The 19,380-nt window shown below is 37.6% G+C and overlaps 1 protein-coding gene across 1 annotated transcript in view; it reads right to left on the bottom strand.

Moving 5' to 3' along the window:
- CACNA1E (calcium voltage-gated channel subunit alpha1 E) overlaps positions 1 to 19,380 on the bottom strand; it is a 413,658-nt gene that overhangs the window by 124,117 nt on the left and 270,161 nt on the right. Inside the window, exons 8-12 of the mRNA XM_069074371.1 lie at positions 15,933 to 16,048; positions 9,111 to 9,164; positions 8,250 to 8,339; positions 1,726 to 1,935; positions 502 to 614 (exon numbers count right to left, since the gene is read on the bottom strand). Of these exons, the coding sequence (XP_068930472.1) occupies positions 502 to 614; positions 1,726 to 1,935; positions 8,250 to 8,339; positions 9,111 to 9,164; positions 15,933 to 16,048 (583 nt within the window). The remainder of the gene's footprint in view (positions 1 to 501; positions 615 to 1,725; positions 1,936 to 8,249; positions 8,340 to 9,110; positions 9,165 to 15,932; positions 16,049 to 19,380) is intronic.

Genomic DNA, 19,380 nt, shown 5'->3' with positions numbered 1-19,380 from the left:
AGTGCTGGACAAATAGTAGGAATTTAATAAATGCTTATTGATTAATTAATTGAATGCTCACTTAAAATGTGAAGCTACCAGGCTGAGCAACAACCAATAGCTTCACAGTATCTTGTGGTCTCTACCTATAATAGTCAATATCACTGAGTCTCTGTGTTCCCCAATGGACAGTTCCTAAGGCTTCCATGCTCACCCACTTCTGAAATTGAATTTGCCTAAAAAAGATAATTTGGTAAATTTTGTATTGTTTTCCCCAGACCTAAAAATCACTGTTCATGGTTTCTTAGCAATATTTCACTCTCTTCCCACTCTTAATCCCCAAATCTAATAGCTAATGATTCAAAAAAATAAAATGGTTGATTTATCTGTTCTACTCTAAGCCCCCCAACAACAATTAACTTTTATTCTCATTTCATAAATTCAAGTGTCAGTGCTCCAAACCACTGATCCACAATGCTGACATTGATGCAAATGGAATAGACAGGCTTCACAAGCACTTACCCCAAAATCAAAGCAATTGAAGGAGGAATGAAAATAAAGGCGTGGCCCCATGCCATACATCTTCAGGGCCATTTCTAAAAGGAAGAGCCCCAAAAACAAAAATTCTGCATAGTCTGAAATGATTAAAACAAGTGCCATTACACATACAGGCAGTGTCTATTCCTTTATCCACAAATTTACATATTGCCTTCATGGCCCCAAATCAACAATATTCCCACCTACTGAGTGAACCTTCAATAACATAACCACTAGATATGACTTGGCTTAGATTGTGGCCCCAAAATAGTTCTAATTATGACTGTGGGATTTCCTAATAGAAGTTGAGTTCCATGGACAATGAATAGCCTAGTTTTCTCTTATCCAACAAATGGATGTATTATTAGCCTCTAAAAGATAGTTTAATTTTAGAACAGATATAGGGAAGGCTGTCCATTATTTTGACTTAAGAATGTTACTATAATATGTAAACGCTGCATTCAGATGTGGCCTTACTCACAGGTTTTCATAGGTAGTCACCTACACTATATGATTCAAGAGTGTTCCTTTCCCCTCACATATATTCCCTACTAGTCTTTGGTGCCTACTATTTGCTGCATTAACATCACATTAAAGTCTCTCCCTAGGGTGAGGTACACTCCTGGGCTTCATCTAGGGATGGAGATGATTTTTATGCTCAAAAGCTATGCTAGAAAAGTACATACCTAGCTGCTCCCACCAAGCTGATAAAGATTCAGTTGCAGGACCTTAAATCAACTGAACTTTATGCCTGTTGCTAAAGAGTAATTGAATTATGGAAAGGTTCATCCCCAAAGGATTGATAATCAGTTGATAAATTTCTTGTTCTCTGCAGTTCATTGAATTGTCTGCCCAGGCATGGAAGGATCTTGATTTGCCTCATGGATGAAATCACAAATATTTGGAATATTGAATTATTCAAGAAAGGCAATGTTATTTGGAAGAGCTAATATCATCTGGTAAATATGAACAGAGAATAGTTTAGCTGATTAATTGGTAAAGAAAAGTTGGCAATATTCAGGATAAAGCCATAATCTTTAAGGACAGCATCACAAAGGTAAATATCTTGTCTACTCCTATGATGTTCCTTGGTATCACTGAGAGAGACTGAATACTGAACTGGGTAGATTTTAGGTCTGTATTGTGATTTTATATATTAACTCATCAAAAAGCCCAATATCTTACAGAATACAGATGCATTACACTTACAGAGGAGGTGGGTGAGCCACAGGGGCTGGTTGTGATGGACAATAGCCACGCAGGCAGTGTTGAGAGCTACCACACTCAAGACTATCCAGTAAAAAACTTGGGATTTGACCATATGACGAATGGAGATACGTAAAAGCCGCTCCTTGTGCCGGAAATAAGAGGCTCCATCTACTTTAGTACTTTTTATACTGGCACGAGCAAGAGGAGTGCCTAAAAGAAGAGTAAAAGAGTGAGAAATGATGATGATGATGATGACAATGATACACATGTATTTTAATTGTTTTTACCTTGTCTCATTTTAATTTTATAACTTTATATAACTGTATAACAATCCACAACTGGATTTTTTACAAGAGAAATGAACATTTATGGGGAACTCCAGGTGCAAGGAGTTCACAATCCAAAAAGAAACTTGTACATTTATGTAATCTCTTCCTAAAGCGCAGTGCTATGGGAGGAGGGAAAGATCAGTACCCACGGGAAACGGACTAATCTTCTCCCGGGGAGAAAGACAAATCATGAATAAGGAAGGTAACAAAAGTAGCATTATTTTCCCTTGGGAACTACTAGACTATGAAGATAGGATGGTCTGCTTATCTGCAAGGGTTCTAGCTACACTGATACAAAGCAACTGGTGCCTATCTTGATTCCTATGGACACACAAGGAGTGTAGCTTGGGATACAAATAACAAATTATGTCATCTGCGGTGGAGAGAGGTTCATCCTTGACACATTCAGGAGTCCACTGTTTCTGGAAAACATGGCAACTAAAGAAAACAAGCTCAGGGGACCTTTAACAGTGCTACTGGTATTATTACTCCTACTTTATAGATTGAGAAATTGAGACTCAGCAAAGACCTAAAACAATTCCAAAGGACACATGATGGAAAATGCCAGCCACATCCAGAGAAAGAAATATGAAGTCGGAATGCAGAATGAAGCAGACTATTTTCTTTCTTTTTTTGTTTTGTTTTATTTTTTCTTTCTCATGGTTTTTCCCATTGATTATAATTCTTCTATATAACATGACTAAAGTGAAAAATTTTTTAATTGGAATGTATGTGTGGAGCCCATATCAGATTGCAAGCTGTCTTGAGAAGGGAGGGGGAGAGAGGGAGAGAAAATTTTAAACTTATGGAAGTGAATGTTGAAAACTAAAAATAAATAATTTAATAAAAATAAAACAAACCAAAAAAAGAAATTGAGGCTCAGAGGATTTTCATGACTTGTCCATCATCATAGATTTATTAAGTTTCAGAGTGAGGATTGAAGCCAGGTCTCCCTGACTCCAATCTAATACTCTATCCATTCTGCCAAAATGTCTCTAGGAGAATAAATGAGGAGGTCAGAAGATGGTAACTTGGAGTTCCTCTATTGCCTGAGAACTAAAATGGAGACATTAAGTAGCTTTAAAAAGATAATGATATAGTGAATGTGATGAAGGACTTGGAGTCTATACATCTTTAATTTGAATCATACCTTTAGAAGCCATGTTATCATGGACAATTCCCTTGACTTGTGAACCTTAATTTCCTCATCAGTAGATGAGGATAATAATACCCAGACCTATCTAAATATCTATATACTAAGCTTGTTATGAATCTCAAATGAAATAATGCAGGTGAAGTGCTACATGAACTATGGAGAAATTCCAGCACCATCGGAATGTTGGCTATTAATATTACCTCTGAACAGTATGGCTTCCATGACTTTTGGACAACCTAAGAATAGGCCTGAGAAATTCCCATGACATAAGAGTAACAGGCACTTTACATAGAATAAGGTGAAGGCTCAGAAATCCTTTACTTTATCTCCTATTGGCTCTCAACTTTCATTCTTCAGAGAGGATTCATTCAATTCAACCCCTCTTCCTCCTCATTCTAAGCAGATCACCTTTCCCTTTTACTTTACGAAGAATATTGAGGCTATTTGACAGCTCCCCAAAATGCCTTCTTTCATAATACAAAACTATGTAGTTTGTCATCTTCTCTTCCTTTCCATTCTCAAAGGAAAAATAGCTTTCATCTTTCCAAAGCAGCTCTCTAACTTTTGCCCTTGATCCCATCCCAACCTTCCCCTTTTTTCTTTTCTTCCTTTTCTTTGTTTTTGCATTTTCAATTTACCTCTCTACTAGCTATTTCCCTTATACCTACAAACATACCCAGGCTTATCCTATCTCCTTTCCTCAAACTTTCTATACCCTCTAGCTATTGACTCATTTCTCTCCTTACTTTCATAGCCAAACATAGAGTGAGACTACATTTATTACTTCTACTGCTTGCTATTTTTACTTCTCAAACCCTTGCCATCTAACTTCCATTCCTACCACTATTCTACTGAAACTGCTCTCTCTTAACTATTTAATCTAAAATCATGTCTTCAGTCTGCATTCTCTCTTGACCTCTCTGAGGCATTTAGCACTGCTGACGATCTCTCCTCGGTGTTCTCACCTCCATGTCATTGGACATGACTCATCTTTCCATGGGTCCTTCTCTCCTACTTTTCTGACTGATTCTGGGTTTCCTTTGCTGACTTTTCTTCCTCCTCTTTTAAAGAAGTATCCCAAAGTAATTCAAGTCTCTACCCTCAGCTTTAATCTCTCTTTTCTATACATATTCTCAGTGATTTCATCCATTCCCAGGACTCCGTGTTTCTTTTTAGTTTAAAAGAGATGAAATAAGGATTAGCCACATGATAATGTCACCTCAGTGGGCATCTAGAAACACCCTGTGGGACATTGAAAGCCTCTAGGCAAGACTCCCAAAAACTATCTTTAATTATTTGGGGGGGGGTGTAGGGTTCTAGTTCCATATTTACAACTACACGTTTCCACCCATATGAACCTTCATAATCAAGTTCAAAAGGAATCATCATATGCTGCATAAAACCTCCTTTTCACTCCCATATTTATGCTAATGGCATCATTCATGAAATCTTCAAATTGGAAGGGACCTCAGAGCCCATAGAGTTCTTTTGTTGTTTTCAAATTTCACATCTTTATTCATCTGTTAAATTCAACATCATTTCATGCAAGATGAGGGAAAACTCTAACATTTTCTAATTATGTGTAAAATTGTGCAGATGGCTTTTGGAAGACCTTCATTCTCAGCAGCTGAAAAAAAAGATAATTTTCATTTAGAATTCAGGGCCTTCTTTTTTTTCATTTTCTGTAATCCACATTAACTGAGTGGCTCATACTGATCAGTTGGATTCAATTTGTTCCAAGGCTCTGGATTGTTCTATCTGTCCCAATTGACATCAGAATTGAACACTGACAGATGCAAAAGTAACTCCCAGCTCCAGCAAACACAAAGAGATGAATAGAGTTTGGGTGTTTTGTAGCCTGGATGAGGATCTGAGCAAAGCATGGTGCTCAGAGCTCAAGGCCTCAGCAGCTGCATTTGTTGACTTCTGACTTGTCATCCAATGCCACCATGAAGAAAAAGGAAGAGGAAGCAGGTGAGGGGCAGGCTTCCAGAGAGACTGTTACAACTAAGGACCAAGCCCATACAGTTCAATCTATTTCTAAAAATGAATCCCCTCTACAATTGTTCTAGGAAGTACTTTTTCAGCCTTTACTTTTAGGATGGGAGGTACTTTAAGGGATAGGATAACTGATCCAAACATTCTTTTTACAATGAGGAAATTGAGGTCCAGAGGGATTAAAGGCCACAGAGGTATCAATTGGTAGATTCAGGTTTTGAAACTCAGTTTTCTTATTCCAGATCCAGAGTTATGTTTAACATACCAAGCTGCCTCCCTGCTTAAAGAACTCAATTGGGGAAACCCATTCCCTCTCAATGTCACCCCTTCCGCTTTAGGACAGCTCTTTATTAGTTAATTTTCTTTATAATAAGCCTACTTTTCTCCACCATTATCACCTAGTTCCTAGTTCTGCCCTGTGGGGTCAAGCAGAAATAGCACAACCCTTTCTTCAAGTAGAGGCTGGATTATCATTTACATATACAATATGTTCTGGGCTAGGCCTGCATTCAGGCAAGTCTTTTTTTTTATTGCTTTTTGGAGGGCAGTTGGGGTTAAGTGACTTGCCAAAGGTCACATGGCTAGTTTTTGTGTTAAGTGTCTGAGGCCAGATTTGAACTCAGGTCTTCCTGACCCCAGAGCCGGTGCTCTATTCACTGTGCCATGTATCCGCCCTATCAGGCAAGTCTTCTAGTAGTCTAGGCTTGATATTGGGGGGAAAATGAGGCACTTATAGGTTATTCAACAATTAGGAGAAAAAAAAGGATTTACTTTGACACTTTATCGTGATCATGGGCGCTGTAAATATTGCATTAGCGCTACACCATTGTGGGAGAAAGATGTTCAACAAGGACAGGCATTGAGAATAGCTGCAGTTGACTGAGTTTAGTAAAGCTCCTTCGTCTTGAGTTATCCAATGCGACCCACCAGGCAAACATCAGAGCACCCCCTGCAACTCATTGTGGCTGGGTTTTTTGTACTCAGAAGATAAGGACGTATTGTCAGAAATCTTAGTCTTCAGTCCCCTGAGTCAACCAACTCTCAAGTTATCTCTCAATTATCTTTTAAGGGAAAAAACTCTAGCCTTGGTGGACTTTCAAGTTCAAGTACTGTAGTAAGCCTAGATATAAACTCTACCAAAAGCTTAGGGCAAAGTAAGAGTAATTCTGATACCTATGCTGAATTCCAAATAAATTATGCTGGTGCCATTTTGAAACTGAAACTCAGCGATGGGAAAAGTCTTGAAGGGTCACTAGATCTAATAAATTATACTAATGTGGCACAACAATATGGAAAGTTGCTATTTGTCCCTCTGGAGAAGGAGTTTATTATGGGAGTTTCTAAGTATGGTATTAAAGTGTCAACATAGCCTAACTTGCATGGGAGGGGGAACCATTTTTTTTATTGTTTTTACCACAGATGTGATGTATTGTCAAAGGGATCCTGTTCATTTGTAAATAGGACTAGATGATCTATGAAGCCCACTCTAACTCTGAGATATAATGATTCTATGATTCTTCTCATAAGTCATGCTTCAAATCCGGAAGTCATCTGTGACTTCATCAACATCCTTGCCACACACCAGTAAGGAATATTTCATCCATTCTCCTGTTGATTCAGTTTCTAAAATCTAATTTCTGCCACCATCACTATAATTCTGGACAGGTGATCTTTTGCTCAGAGTTTCTATAATAACTTCTTTAATTATTTCTCTTTCCTGTCTCCCTTCTCCAAATCATATTATACAATACTGCTTAGTATGTTTAAAGTCACAAGCAGGTTCTCTCTTTCCAGTCTTATCTCACCTTATTTCCTTTTACACATCCTATGATCTAGTCAAATCGGACAGTTCAATACTGATCAAATACATTCAATACTCTCCCTCTATCTTTGATCATATCACGTTCCTCATATTAATCACAATAAGGAGCATACATTTTACTGGGAGAAACAAGCAATGTAAATATGTACAAAATAAATTCAAAGTATCTAAATGCAAGATAATTGAAGGGGATGAACAATTAAAATCCTGCTTGTCCTCTTGCTCAAATTTTACCTCCTTCATAAAACTATCTCTGGCTCTGTCTACCCCAGTGAAATGGTCTTTCTCTCTTCTAAAGTACCATACCATTTTTTTTGCCTCTCTAATGCATTTAACCTACTTCATGTTAATGAATGCACCTCCTGTCCAATGGATTGCTAGTAACTTTAAGCCAAAGACCATTATCTTACTCATCCTACTATTGCCCTTAGTGTTTTGCACATGGCAAGTATCAATAAATAGCGAATGAATGAATGAATGAATGAATGGACAGGTGAATGGATAAACACCTATCATGTTGCTTGTCACATAGTAGGTACTTAATAAATGTTTATTTATTGTTAATTATTGATAAATGAATAAATATTTTCTCTCTGTCTTTCTACTCTTTCTCCAGGGTAAATTCACACTGGTTATCCATCCATCTATCTATCTTGGAATAAGAGGTTTTTTTTTTTTTTCCCAATTCAATGAGGTAGAAAAACTTGTCCATTAGGCAGGTTTTCTAGTAGGAACTGGGGGGAAAAACCCTGGAAAACTGATTCTATTCATTAGTAGGAATTAGTTTAATATTACATATTATATTATATTACTTTGGTTGTTTGGTCAAGTCAAACAAATGACTTCAGGACCATGTTGGCCTAGGAGTAGACATGTTTTCAATATCTTTTTGTAAAATACTCTTCCTTTTGGGATCTTCACAGAAGGTATATAGCCTTAAAGGGCTAATATATGTTAGGACCTAATTTGTAGGTGGAATTTGGTTCTAATATTAGTTCTGATATAGCATATTTCTCAGTGACAACGTCCTATAACCATTTTTATCATCTTTAAATCACTTTCACTTAGGAGATATTAAATCTCTATGGTGCTACCTACCTGCCTACCCCCACATGATTCTGTTTCTTTTTAGCTTTTATCCCAATATCTTTCAAAAGATAAGTTTTTTTTTTTCATTGAAGTTGGGGAGATTAAAAAAGCACTATGTGATTCAACTCACCCACAGAAGAGATGTCAACACAGTGTTCATCACTTGAGTCACGAGTCATGGCCTCAGTTCGGCTCCTTTTGATGGTTGCCCTTCGGAGCACTACATTCAAAGGAAAGAGAAATCTACTAAGTGACCATTTAGTATAATTAAAATATCCTATCTAAATGCAAACCATTATATCACTAGAAACTCTAATTAATACATGTCTAATTTTTCCTATCCTTATGCATAAGATTTTAGCCTACTACTCTCTACCATGAGATTAGATCTGCTTCTACTCCTGAGGCAGGCTATCATCTACCATTTTTCTTGAGGCAACTATGAGGATAAGTCAAGGAATATAGAATTAAGATGTCTAGAGCAGAAGAAATCTTTTATTCTTTGCCCATCATTCTAGAATCTCAGCTCTCTCAAGCTTAATTTATATACAACAAGCACAGTAGTATCACCGATCTATTCATCTTCAGCACCTCATGATCAATACCAGTCACTGGGCCTGAATTGATCAAAAGGCAATCCCCACTGACTGTTAAAAGGCAGCCTCCACCTGTGCCATATTGCAATGGCCTGTTCATTTTGCATGCTCATTACATGGTCTGGGCTTCAGTCCTAGTGCTTCTGATACATGCCACCCTCTGGAATAGATTATCTCCTGGATTCAATTCTCAGCACTTTATGTAGCTTGCAGATTTTCCTATGAATCAATTCCCTTCATTCTAGAACACCAAGGATCATATGACCAAAGAACTTTCTTTCTGACGTCCATGGGTACATTTCTTTCTTTGATTTTTCCTTTTATTTTTGATCAAGAGAGTTTGCAATGGGATAAAAAGGAATAAATGCAATGCCATGATTTGAGCATTTCCTTACCTTCCAAAGCTGATGTTCCAGAATTTTTGTTTTCTTCAGCCAGCATCACTTCCTCTATGTGAAAACAAATGGTTTAGCAAATTACCTCTAAATGCAGTCATTTTGCACAATGAAAACCCATTAGGAACAGCTACACAATAAAGAAAGAGTAATAAGCTCCATAGACAGTCATCAGAAAGAGAGGGAGCACAAAAGAAAACAGACCTAAAAGGTGAAAGTAAGATGAGAAAAGAAAAAGTTATAAATGGGGGACTGTGGAGAATGACAAGAAAGATACAGTTATGTGTACAACCTCTATTTCCTTCAAGGTGAAGAGTTAATTAATCAAACTAATCAATATGTAAAGAGTTAAGTAATCAAAAGTCTCTTATAAGAATAAAAAACCCTTTCCCACAATTGAATTTTCACTGTTTCCCATTTTTCTACTTTTTTGAAATTAACTGTGACGTATTTGCTCCCATAGCTCATTAAATCTCTTGGCTCATTCATATAATTGTAACTATCTCACATTTCCAGGTACCACTCCATTCTTGCCATATCCATCCCACTTTTCCTTGGAGAGAAAGTAAGATATTCACCCTATGGGTTGACTAAGGAATCCCATAGGGAAGAAGAGGGTTCAGACCTCCTCCATGTATTGCCACATCTGACCACCTGAAAATCACAATTAGCAGGGCAATCTGGAACTTAGAGCTAAGTTTAAGATTCCCCATGTGAAATATTCAAAGATTCCCCCTCGGTCACCCCTAAGACTAATTCTGGATGTCACAGTGTGTCCACCCTTGGTCTACTTGCAAATATTTAAATGAACCTCATCTACATTCTATTTAAATAACTAAATTAGTTCTCAAAAAAATCTTTTATTCAATCCTCACTCTTCTTGACCTCATTGGCTCATTTGACACTGTTCACCATCCCCTCCTCTTAGGTGCACTCCCTTCTCTGGGTTTTCATGACATTACTCTTTCTTGACTCTCCTATATATCTGACCTTTCCTTCTTGTTCTCTTTTATTAGATGATTATCCATATCATGACCCCTAACTATAGCTATACCTCTGGGACCTTTGTCCTATGTCCTCTTCTCAAGCCTCTCTTATGCTTTGTTTTCATGATTTCATGATTTCAGCCTCCATGGGTTCAATGATCATCTCTATTCCAATTGACTCTCAGATCTATCTATACAACCTAGTGTCTCCCCTGAGCTTGTCATGACTTTTGGATTACCTTTTCAACATTACAGACTAGATACCATGGAAGCATCTCAAACTCAACATGTCCCAAACTGAAATCCTCATATTTTCCCCCAAACCCAGTCCCCTTCTGAATTACCCTCTTTCAGTCAAGTGCACCTATAAACTTCCACGTACAAATTTGCAACCTCAATGGCATCCATGACTCCTGTCACACACACTCATTCTATGTATTCATTCAGTTATCACATCTTGTCACCTCTATCTGTAAATTATTTTCCACATTCATCTTCTTCTTTCCATTAACACAACCACTGCCTAGTTCAGTATTCACCTAGACTACTGCAATAGCTTCTGAATTGGTCCCTCTATATTACGTCTTCCCACTCTAACACATCATCCATGAAATTGCCAAAGTGATTTCCCCAAATCTACCCAATTTCTCCAAATCCCCCAATTCCTCCAAAACTATGTCCCTTTCTCACTCAACAAAATTCAATGCGTCCCCATTGACCTTGAAGATAAAATAAATTTTTTTTTCTGTTTAGCATTTAAAGTCCTTCATAACCTGGTTCCACCCCCCTCTTCTAGCTTTATTACATGTTATTCTACTGCTGTTTCCCACCATTGCCTTCCTGACTCCATGCCTTTTGTACTGGTTATCGCTGATGCTTGGAATGCCCTCCCTCTTCACCTCTATCTCTCAGAATCCATAATTTAAGACACATCTCAGTCAGCTTTCTACATGAACCCTTTCTGATCCTCCTCCCAAGCTGCTAATGTCTCCCTCCCTGTATATCTTGAATCTATCTTGTACATACACCTGTATGGGTACATATTGTTTCCCATAGACAGAATGCAAGCTCTTCAGGGAAAGAGACTGCTTCATTCTTGTTTGTATATCTTGAAGGCCTAGCATGGATGGCACAAACACAATAGATAATTCTTTCCATTCCTCACATATGACACTTCATCTTATGGGAGTCTGATGTTTCTCTGTGCCTTTGCCCTGGCCATTATCTCCCAGGTTCATAGAATCCTTCTCATCCTTGAAGACAGAGCTTATACACTACCTTCTACAAGAAGTCTTTCTTGATCTAACCCCCAATCCCAACTGCTAGCATGTCTCCCTTCCCTAACCACCCTGTATTTAACTACAGTGCATTTGCTTTGTATTTATTATAGTATAAATATGTATAGTATCTATGTAAATATCAGTATACCTATTGTATGCACTAATAAAATAAAAATGTCTTTTTTTGGAGGTGGGAAGGTGATTTGCCCAAGGTCACATAGCTAGTATGTCAAGTGTATGAGACTGGATTTGAACTCAGGTTCTCTTGACTTCGGGGCCAGTGGTCTATTTACTGGGCCACCTAGCTGCCCCAAAATATAAGCTTCTTTACAGTAAAGACTGTCTCTTTATTTGTTTTTGTATATCCTAGTGCCTAGCATAAATTCCCCAGTACCAAGACAAAGACAGGAATATTATTGCTATTTAATAAATTCTTGTGGATAGACCAAGAATGCCTGTTGAGTGACCAATTGATAGTCTTACTTATAAAAGGTATAAAAAAAAAATCCAGTGGGTTCCTAAAATCATAGGATCATATAGCTAATTAGAAGAGACCTCAGAGGTCATCTAATCCAACCCTCTCATTTTATGGATGAGGAAAAGGAGGTCTAGTAAGATTATTAAATGGCTTGCCCAAGATCACACAAGTAATAAGCATCAGAAGTGTGATTTGAATTCCTATATTCTACTGCATTACCAGATCTCTTTCTTTTCTGCTGACTGGCTAGCAAGCATGGCACAATTCTGACCTACAGCCAACATAAGCATTCAGTCCAAGAGTCATGATGCTAGAAAAATACTAACCTAGGCTTGCAACTGCCGAAAAGATATATTATAGAACCTATTCAATAGCATAATTAAAACATGGAAAAACCATAGAAATACTAGTAAGAGAAAGAAGCATCACAACCATAATTCCATCCTGCTAATCTACATGTGTATTCTGTATTATCCAGGGAGCAAAATGTGTTATAGTTCTGATACTCAAACAAAGTGTGTCTATTATGCTTAGTCATAAGATTGATAGGCTTTCCTTTTTAAAGCAGAGCCTTCAGCTAAACTCGAAGTCAACTTAAAGGTCAAGAATGATTGACAGGCGATCACACACAGTTTAAGAGAGGTTTTAGAGTCATATAATAGATTTAGGGGACATGCTACTATTATGGCATTATGGTACTTGAAATATTTTTGCAAGATAGTTCATTGCATAATTTTCTGACATTCACCTTTATAGTACTCAGTAAACAAGTGAAGATTATACGTGGGCTTTGTGACTAACATACAGTGTGCATTATGGTTGTCCGTTGTCTGAGAAGTTTGCTAAAGTGTTTGGTGTATAAGAAAAATCCTTTTGTTCAGTTTAATCTGCCAAGTATGCCTTCTCTGTTCACTTTTAACCGTGCATATATTCCCAGGGAAACGGAACCCATATGTCTCTGACTCGCTCATGTTCACTCATGATAGGAAGGGTGAGAAAGAGCAGTTTGGTGTTGGATTTGTGTTTTTCTTAGAAAGAGGAGAATGTCAGTTTTTGCCAACTGAAAGGAAACTTGAACCATCAAAACCTTAGTTGGATTTTAGAGCAAAGACCCAAAGAGAAGTGTGTTACCTTGGCTTATTCATCCTGGAGCCACTCTGGGGTTGGGGGTGGTGTGAGAGTCTAACCTTGGTCCTGTCCCTTGAATTCAATGCTTGTGAATCTGTCAGATGGGATCCATACCCAAGGAAACCAGGAATACATGGAACATGTCAAGCAACTGCCTGGCTTCATAGACTCAATCGAAGCAAAGGACCGGGGTACCATTTGGGAAATATGTGAGCAGATTAATTTTTACTCCCCACCCCCATATTAGCAAAAATAAGGGAAAAAGATGAAATGGAAGTACAGTCAACCTTCAATTGTTCAAGCTAATGGAGTAGAAGATGAGATGCGGATGATTTCAAACGGGAGATAGTATTAAAATAAGTTATGCCTGGCTTTAGAATAAAATATTCAGTTAGACATGTATTGATACATATAAAAAATATGCCCAGTACTGAAAGGTGGCATGATTTAGTGGATAGAGAGTTGGAATCAGAGATGGAGAACCTGGGTTCATAGTCTGCCTCCAGTATTTATTGTGTAACCATGGGTGAGTCATTCCATATCACAAAGCCCCAGTTTCCTCAGCTGTGCAATGATATTTCTTTCTGAGTCCATCAAATAAATATGATACCTGCTCCTTGGAGTTGTTGTGAGGTTCAAACAAAATTGTGAATGTAAAGTGCTTTGCAAACTTCAAGCATGATAACTTTAGTTAGAAATATTATTTTCATTATTGTACATAACCATTTCACGTAGCCCAAATACTTTTATGGGTCAGCCCAACAGAGCTTTAGGAACTCAAAGCTGAAAGATAACTGAGAATGCATTAAGTCCAATTCATACCCAAAAAAGAATCCTGGCTATTTCCTCAACAGGTGGCCACCCAACCTCTGATTGTAGGCTTCCAATAAGGGGGGAACTCCTACTTCCTGAGGCCACTCATTTCACTTCTATAAAGTTGTAATCATCTGCAAGTTTTCCCTTCTATCAAGTATAAATTTGCCTATCTGCAACTTCCAACTGCAGTTCCTTGTTCTGTCCTTTAGGAACAGGCCAAACATGACTCTTCTGGGACCTAGCTGTTTGCAAGGGAGGCTGTTGATAATCTAATTGTGGCTGTTCAAGATCAGCTTTACTACTTAGCCTGAATATTTTTTTCCTCAATAGACTCAGAAAGCCCAAATATCAACAAATACTCAATTGAAACTGCTCATTGTAAAGTCACCCATGACATACTAATCATTGGCTGAATGACCTTTTGTAAAGGGCCTCATCTTCCTTGACCAGTAGATAGCACTTTAAAATAGTTGACTTGCCCCTTCTTCCAGAAACTCTCTCCTTGATTGATTTCACTACCACACAACACTCCTCCTCCTCCTTCTCTTTCTCATCTGAGCTCCTAGATGTACCATTCTCCCAGGTTCTATCTTCAACTATCTTTTCTCATTACACCTTCTCCTTTAGGGATTTCCCCCATTTCTTCAGCTTCACCGCTCAGCTCTAGTGGAATGGCTCCCAGATCTAGACTGCTAGACCTGTCTTTTCACTTGTGCTCCAAACCTAAATTTTAGCCACAAATTCAACTAATAGGTGAGCATAATTTTCCAGTTTGGGTCAAACTCTTTGGTAGCCTCCCATCACATACAAAATAAGGGCAAATCCCTTTGTCTGTCTTTCTAGCTGTTATACACTCTATGGCCTCAGCTCATTTGTCAAACATCAGCTCCCATTACTCCCTTCTTATACCCCATAAACCATCTATGACCATGCCCCAAACATACACCATGCTTTTCCATTTCGGTGCTTTCTGCCTGAAATGCCCCTATCTCCCATTTCTGCCCATTACAATCATCACCATCCTTAAAAGGTCTAAGCACACACTGCCTCCTTCAGGAAGCCTTTCATAACCCCCCCAGACAGAAACAAATTCTTTTTTACTCGATATTCCAATAGCATTTCATTTAGAATTCTCTTATAATTCTTTCTGCCTTATGTTAGCATTGTTTGTGCACAAACCCTATCACATTATAAGCTCCTTGAAGTCAAGGGTTATGTCTTATTCATTTTTGTATGCTAAACACAGCCAAATACGCTGTTTTTCACATAGTTGGAAATAAGTAAATGTCTGATGAGTGAAAATGGATTACCTTGAGAGGAAGCAATAATTCTGTATTATTTCTTTTCTCCAGGAACATTGAGAAGTTGATAATTGACTGTCATATGGCCTATTTTTTTTCTTTTTTAAAAACCTAGCATTTTCTCAGGAAGATGACACAGAGTATCATAGAAACCCAACCTTAAAAATCAAAAGGGAACCAAGCTTATGCTGGCTTATAAAAAGAGATGGCTTTATTCCTAATGATCTGAGTGTTGGTTCAATCAGAAACTGGTGGGTTAGTGCCTTAATACAGGGCATGACGAGACTCAGCCACTTCCCCAACACTTGGCCAATTTTTCTGCTCCTAGGCCACTAGACAGAACAGAACATAGATGGGGTGAGATGGAAACATTTTGTCAAGTCTCCTTGAAAATCTCACTCCTGTCTTCTCCCCTATCCCTTAGCTTCTGGGTCTATGCCAGAACTAAGTTCACCATCCCCTGAAAAGTTTGATGGAGCAAATATGGAGACAGAGCCACCAATTCCATAGTGAAGGGGCAGAGTCATGGTTCTAGGGAGTCTAAAGAGATAATATGCAACATTTGATAGTTTCCAGCAGCTCAAGGTTGTGTAGACTTTATAAATCAAAGCAGTAGGAGTCTCACTAATATGAGTGTGACCTTTTAAACTCTGAACTCCTTTTATACAATTATTTATATCCCCTTAGACTCTGAGTTCCATGAGGGCAAAGAGCTTATCTTAAACTTCCTCTCTTTCAAGCCTAATACTATATCCTGCAAATCGCAGGTAAGTAATAATGATTCGGTTGAAAAAAAAAAACCCTCAAATGTCTTGAGTTCCACTGGTTCTTACCTGCTTTGTCTATCCAGGCCCGATAACCATTCAACTCCCGCTCAATTTGTTGCTGTCTCCGCAGTTTCATAAAGGCTCTACGGTTCTCCACTCTCTCTCTTTCTTTGGCAAATTCCCTGTGAACAAGGAAGTTAAGATGGGTTTATAAATTAGGGAAGACTACCGAGAGGAATGGTTGAAGTGGTGGAAGAAGGAAGGAAATGCCGAGCAAGTATGTTTGAACACGTCTTGCTCCCATTGGAAATACTTTTGTCAATCTTCCCCCCCACGAGTTCTCCTTTTAAGCTCATACATTTTGACTTTTATAACTATCCAAATTAACTACAGAAGACATATGAAGAAAACACTTTGCATCCAAAGAAAAAACTGATAAATAGATGTATAGAATGATTTTACATATATATATAGACAGATACATATATATGTGTGTGTATGTATGTTTGTGTGTGTATCTATATATGTATGTGAGTGTGTGTGTACATGTGTATAATAGTAGCCATCTGGGGGGGAGGGAGAAAAGAGATTTACATGATAACTTTATTATATATGTAAAATAGCAGGTTGCACATGATTGATTTGCAGTTTCATGTGCAATCATCTTTTTTATTATACTGTTACAGAAATTCTGGTTTTATTCCATAAATTAAAAATAAAATAAATCAAAATTTAAAAAAACTTATGCTTCCACTAACATTATGCTTAACTGATAGATGAGTATAATCTTCCTAACGTACAACTTTGGTCATGTCATTGCCCTATTTAAAAACACCCTTCTTGATTAATTCCATTTCACTTTGGTCACTCCTCCTCTTTATGTCCTCTCAGCACTAATATATTCTATTTAAACCACAGCAATCAGCACTTTCACATTTACTTTTTTGTGACCACCCAGCACTTAATACAGTACATGGAACACAGTCAATATTTAATAAATACTTGTAGATTGATGATTTTTCTTGTTTAAAGACTGCATTTTCCTAAATAGACATTTAGCTCTTTTAAGGCATGTCTTTTATACAATTGGACAATCTCTACACACAGTGGATGTTCAAAAAGTATTGGCCCAGGGTGGTGACAAGAAGAAAAGATATAAAAATGTCCAACCAACAAGGGACAAAATAACATTCTACCCTGCCCCAAATGTATCAGATTATGCATGAAAGAGTCAGGTATGCCACCAAAGGGGTCATTTGGTCCAAATTCACTCATCTTCCTGCCCACCATGTATTTCTCTATATCCATCCCCACCAAGGTAGAATAGAGAGAACCATTTGTTCTCCAGGACATGGGCAAGGGCACTAAAGTGAGAATAAATTATTTCGAAGAAATTTGTTCCACTGCAGTTTGACTTTATATTGAAAGGAATCTACTAAAGGTACAATAAAAGTAGAGGAGTAAGGAAAATGGTGGGAAATGCTGATTGGTATGCTGATAAATATTTAACCATCAGATCTCCAGGGTAAAAAAAAAAACGTACCTATGATGGACTTCTAAGTTTAAATTGTATTATTAACATTTGCTATATCACTTTATTAAGTCTAGACAATCAAAATAACAATAAATCATGTCCGTGATTTCTAGCATTTGCTGATTTCTGAGGTCTTAATGATGTCACTGAAAATTTAACAAAGGTTGTTGAGTTTGAGTTGGCTTTAGCATACCCCTGGAAATAAGGGATATCATGAGGGAATGGAACTGTGACAGGTATGTGAAAAAGACAAGAGATGCACTGGGCCTTAGAAAAAGCCAACCTTCCCCACAGAATACTAGAGACCAAGACAGGAGTGTGGGTAGGAGGGGTGCCATGACAAGATTCAAGCTATGAAGTATCTTCCTTTTTCTTATTTTTCAATGAATACTACAATTAAAGAGCTGACACACTTGTGTAATATGGAAAATAGTGACAAATATCTAGGATGATCCCAGAGAACAGTGTTGTCTAGGTGACGATGCAAATATGTTTTGCATGACTTTACACATATACTCAATATTGTATTGCTTGCCTTCTCAATTAGTAGGGATGAGGTAAGAGGGAAGGAAAGAATCTGAAATTCCAAATTTACCAAAAAAGTTAAAATTTTAAAATGTGATTGAGAAATATTTAATTAAATAAATAAAAATATATTTAACACAACATGGTGTGGTGAAAAAAGAATTAGATAGTTTGAAGTTAAAAGGAAATATACCTGCTTTCAAATCTTAACTCTGCTATTTTAACTATCTGGGTAGCCTAAGAGAAATCAATTTTATCTCTTTTGACCTCAGATTCCTTATATGTAAAAAAGGAGACTGATTTAGAGATATTTCAATCCAATTCATTATCAATCAATAAGCATTTATTTAGCACTTGCTGTGTGCCAGATATTATCATAAATCCTGAAGTTAAAATGACAAAAATCAAAGTCTCCTACTTTTAAGAAACTTATAGTCTACTGAGGAAGACAACAAATACATATAGATATATGTAAAATAAATACCAACAAAAGAAATATGAAAAAGTTAGGAAGGAGAGAGATTAGCAGCTGGGGGTGGGGGGAATCAGAAAAGGCATCTAAAGCAAAAAATGAGGTAGTGTTAGAGCTGTGCCTTCAAGAAAGAGACAGAAATTAGGAGAAAGAAGTGAGAAGAGAGTGCATGTGACATAGGGGACAAGCAGGACAAGAGGAGATGAAATACTTTGTGTGAGGAACAAAGAAAAGGTCAGTTTTCAGGACCGTAGAGCACAGAAAGGGAAATGATGTATAACTAAGCTGAAAAGAAAGGTTGGAGAGAAGATGTGAAGAGCTTTAAAACCCAAACCAAAAACAATGTAAATATGAACCTAGATTTCACAGGGAATCAATGGAGTTTATTGAGGAGCAGAGTGAGATGGTAAGATTTGCATTTAAGGAAATAATTTTGACAGATTTGTGGAGAATGAAGTACAGAGGGGAGAGGATACAGTCTGGACTATGGTGATGGCTATGTAAGGAAAGGGAAGAGTCGGATATTTACAGAGGTAAAATGGCAAGATTTGGCAAATGACTGGATATGTGGGGTGTGATGGAGTTAGGAGTAGAGGAAAATGCTGAGGATGTAAACCTGAAATACTAGAAGAATGTGGTGCCTTTACAACAAAAATAAGGAAGTTTGGGAAAGGGGTAAGTTTGGGGAAAAGTAATAAGTTCTGTTCCCAAAATACTGAGCTTTAGATGTCTCAAGGGCATCTAATTAAAATGTCCAATAGGTAATTGTTGTTAGGGAACTGAAACTCATGGAAGAGCCTGGAGTTGGATTTATAGATCTGGGATTTATCTGTATAGAAAGGAAAATTAAATCAATGGGATTTCATGGAAAGAAATAGGAGGAGAAGGAGAAGGAGGAAGAGGAGGAGGAAGAGGAGGAGAAGGAGAAGGAGAAGGAGGAGGAGGAGAAGGAGAAGGAGAAGGAGAAGGAGAAGGAGAAGAAG

The sequence above is a fragment of the Petaurus breviceps genome, unplaced genomic scaffold (genome assembly GCF_028583685.1).
Source record: "Petaurus breviceps papuanus isolate PSGF00001 unplaced genomic scaffold, PetGlider_PUasm1.0 90895, whole genome shotgun sequence".
Lineage (NCBI taxonomy): Eukaryota > Metazoa > Chordata > Mammalia > Diprotodontia > Petauridae > Petaurus > Petaurus breviceps.
The sequence above is the reverse complement of the archived record's forward strand: the minus strand, read 5'-3'. Positions and strand labels throughout refer to the sequence as shown.